This window comes from Cebidichthys violaceus, unplaced genomic scaffold (genome assembly GCF_023349555.1).
Source record: "Cebidichthys violaceus isolate CVI_PGR_0920_01 unplaced genomic scaffold, fCebVio1.0.p SCAF_50, whole genome shotgun sequence".
Lineage (NCBI taxonomy): Eukaryota > Metazoa > Chordata > Actinopteri > Perciformes > Stichaeidae > Cebidichthys > Cebidichthys violaceus.
The window spans coordinates 978,213-982,138 of record NW_027176706.1 but is presented as its reverse complement, the minus strand read 5'-3'; the positions used below and the strand labels follow the sequence as shown (position 1 = coordinate 982,138).

General features: G+C 47.5%; 1 protein-coding gene across 1 annotated transcript; it reads left to right on the top strand.

The window, feature by feature from the left end:
- The first annotated feature begins 449 nt into the window (after nucleotides 1–449).
- On the top strand, nucleotides 450–3,668 carry irx1b (iroquois homeobox 1b). Its single transcript, XM_068731240.1, is given in 10 exon segments — nucleotides 450–948; nucleotides 1,930–2,115; nucleotides 2,118–2,174; nucleotides 2,569–3,084; nucleotides 3,086–3,187; nucleotides 3,189–3,209; nucleotides 3,211–3,261; nucleotides 3,263–3,404; nucleotides 3,603–3,622; nucleotides 3,624–3,668. Coding segments are annotated over 10 exon segments (1,377 nt in total). The 5' UTR covers nucleotides 450–711.
- The last annotated feature ends 258 nt before the right edge of the window (nucleotides 3,669–3,926 follow it).

The window sequence follows — 3,926 nt, the reverse complement described above, 5'->3', positions numbered from 1 at the left end:
ATTATTATTATTATTATTATTATTATTATTATTATTATTATATAGGTGCTAATAGTAGAACAATATGAAACTGTGTGTGCATATGGACGGAGTGTTTGTTAAATAAAGTCATACTGGCCACAGAAAAAAAAAAAAAAAAAGAAGCAAATCTACACTGCGCACACACACCTACACACTTGCACACACTTCACAGGTTTTTTGTTGTGTATAGACACAGTGAAGGCTGCAGAAATTAGATCACACACCCCAGCACACAGACACACACACACACACACACACACACACACACACACACACACACACACACACACACACACACACACACACACACACACACGACCTAGGCTAACCAATGCACTAATCGCCTGCCCCGGGCATAGGAGGAGCTTGGTGCTTAAGTAGGCTGCCAATCAGTCAGTCAGCTCCACATCCAGAAGCTCCCGCGGCCAGATACACGCATCACTCCGCACTCGAGGTGCCAAACTGCGGCTCTGACACAACTCCGGGTCGGTGGAAGTGGGGAAGCTTGACAGTTACTTAAAGGGGGACTCTGGTGATTTAGACACCCCCTTCATCCTCTACTTCTTTCTGGGAATTGCTACTTTCTCTTTTTTTTCTTCTTCTTCTTCTTCTTCATTGCTGCCTCCTCTTGCTGTTGTGTGACTTTGGCTTTGAGAGAGATTTACAGTACGCGGTTTTTTTTTTCCGGACATGTCTTTCCCTCAGCTGGGGTACCCCCAGTTCCTCAGTGCCTCCCACGAGGTGTACGGGGGCGAGCGGCCGGCCTCTGCCCGGGAAGGAGGCACCGAATGCGGCGTGAGCTCGTCCGCTACCGCCGCGGCTGTCGGCTCCATGCTGGGGATGTACGGGAGCCCATGGGCGGCTCACAACTACAGTGCCTTTCTGCCGTACAGCGGAGCCGCAGACCTCGCCCTCATATCCCAGATGGTGAGAGTTGATACTTATTCAGGTGTTAATAGACTGTCATTGCTTTTTTATTTGTGTCTGGCTGAGAGCGGTACATTGCAAACTAATGCGCTATTATCCAATAGTGTGCAGTGGTTAAGATATTCAAGTACAGATCATTCTTTTTTTTTTCTGGGATGTTTGTGGCTGAACAATCGTTAATAAATACGAATTCTATTAACTCCAAATCGTCCAGTGTCAGTTCATATTTCATTATCTTTATCCTGAAATGTTTAATATATGTATATAGGTTCTGAATGGCAAATTATTGAATTATCACACGTAAGAGAACTCATCTTTTAGGTTAAAATTAAATCTCGTAATTGTCAGTTCAGATTTTTTTGGGTGTAAATTATGGATGTTTGAAGGAAAAATCTAATTTAGACGTAATCTACTGTGTATGCAAGACAGCGTTTATTATTTAGGGAAAAAAAAAACACAATTAATTATTAATAATGAAACGTCATGTTCAGAGAACGTTTGGAAATTATTTATATTCCTAATTTTAATTAAATCGAAATAATGATTGAAATGTTTAGATGTAATTTTATAAAAGACAACCACTTTAGAATAAAAATGATTGTCAAACAAATAATTGTTATTGGTTATTTCCTAAATTTCGTGATATAATTCCTAAATTTCCTGCGTATTTGTCAAACTGACAGGGAAGTTGGAACTTTTCAAAACTTTTCTGCTGCACAAATAATTATCCAAAATGGTATTTATTTGTGTCTCTGAACTTGGTGAGGGAATTATTTTCAAGACAAGTAGCTCAACAAGTTGTCCCCTCTCTCTCTCCCTCTCTCTCTCTCTCTCTCTCTCTCCCTCTCCTCTCTCTCTCTCTCCCCTCACGCTCTCTCCTCCTCCCTCTCTCTCTCCCTCTTCTCTCTCTCTCTCTCTCCTCTCCTCTCTCTCTCTCTCTCTCTCTCTCTCTCTCTCTCTCTCTCCCCAATAACATTACAGGGCTCCCAGTATGAGCTGAAGGACAGCCCGGGGTCCCACCCTGCCTCTCTGCCGGTCCACGCCGCTCAAGGCTTCTACCCATACGGCCAGTACCCGTACGGGGACCCGTCGAGGGCCAAGACGGCCACCCGGGAGACCACCAGCACCCTGAAGGCCTGGCTGCAGGAGCACCAGAAGAAACCCCTACCCCACCAAAGGGAGAGAAGATCATGCTTGCTATCATCACGCGGATGACACTCACACAGGTGGGTTGTGCTTAATGCTTCAGCTGTGGATTAGGATAACATATTTGCTTGTTTTTTTTTTCTTCAAAACTGAAGTACTTATCTCTTCCTGTAAGAGCAATATATAATCTAAATGTTACATTATTTATATGATAATTCAGCTGTGTGACTGACTGATAGCCCACTTGAATAAAAGTCATACTTCCTCCCCGAGAGACACAAGTCTCCAGATATTTCTGATTTCAAAGCCTCTTTAATGATAAAGAAGAATTATAAAGAATAATAATGAGGATTTTTACATATTTAATCATTTCATAATTCGAGTCGGCAGCCCCGTGTTTTCAAAGGAACCGTGATTTTATTCTGTTTTTTTAATAAGTGAAATTAAAAAAAAACAACCGTTTCCTTCTCCCAGGTGTCGACGTGGTTCGCGAACGCCCGCAGACGCCTGAAGAAGGAGAACAAGGTAACCTGGGGCCGCAGCGCCGAGGACCGGGACGGCCGCATCTTCAGCAGCGACAACGAGGACGACAACGGCAAGAACGGCAGCGACGACGAAGACGAAGAGGAGGAGATCGATTTGGAAACTGTCGATATCGAGAGACCCGAGGAGCAGCGAGCGCCGGAGCAGGGCTCCGGGAAGGGAGAGGGAGACGGAGAGGGAGAGAGTGAGGGGGAAGGAGAGGGAGAGGCGGGCCTGGCCGACAGAGAGCAGGCCTCGGAGCCGAAGAGCTCAGAGAGCAGCAGGACGCTTTCTGTGGAGGGCCTGCGAGGAGTGGAGGCGGCTATTTCTCTCAACAGATCGCCTGTTGTCAAACTCGCAGTGGATCATTCTCCCAGCAGACAGGAGTGCCAGAGACCACCGCAGAGCAAACCCAAAATCTGGTCCCTGGCTGAGACCGCCACGGCCCCGGACAGCTCTCACAGACCTTCCCCCCGCGGCCCACGCGCACCACCCCGGCTTTGGCCTCCGCCGGCCACCCCGGCCTTACTCCCCGGGTCATGGGATTTACACGTGCCAGATTGGCAAACTGCCACAACTGGGCCAACGCGGCTTTTTCTGAACGCCAACTCTCTTTTGAACATGAGATCGCTCCTCGGAGGGGCCGCCGGCCGGACACCTGCCTCTCCACGGCGCGGTGCCGGTTGCGCGTCATGACGCACGGTCGGCGGCGGCGGGGCCCGGGACATCGGGGACGGAGGATGACAGTGATGTGGAGTCGTCGGGAAGCTTCAGTCCAAAAAGAGACGGTATGGACAACATTAGATTGTTCAAACCCTGTGTCATTAATATGTTTACTAAATGAGCGTCAGGACTGTGACGCATATGTCACCAAGAACTGATCCAAAAAAAAATTATTATCTTTATGCAGCACAAAGGGGGAATTCTGAAGATAATTCTCACTAATAAATTGTTATTTATTTGGTCTTGTTTTTTTCGTTTTACAGACGAGGAGAGCGACCACAGGCCCCGATTCCCGGAAGTCCCCATTCCAGCTGATCACTGACAGGTAACCTCGCGCATTTGAAATCAATTTGGCATCGCGACCAGTATCAACCTCAATTTCTCTCCACATGTCCTCTGCTAAATGAACCTTAAAGCAGAGGTAAACACTGTTACACCTGACCGGGCGGGAGGCAGACCTCAGCACATAAATCATGTGATTGAGTCCCCACTTTAACGCCTCGTCAGGCAGCAGTAATATACCCCCCCCCCCCCCCCCCCCCCCCCCCCCCCCTCTCCCCCCTAAATTATCGCCACCTATGTCATTT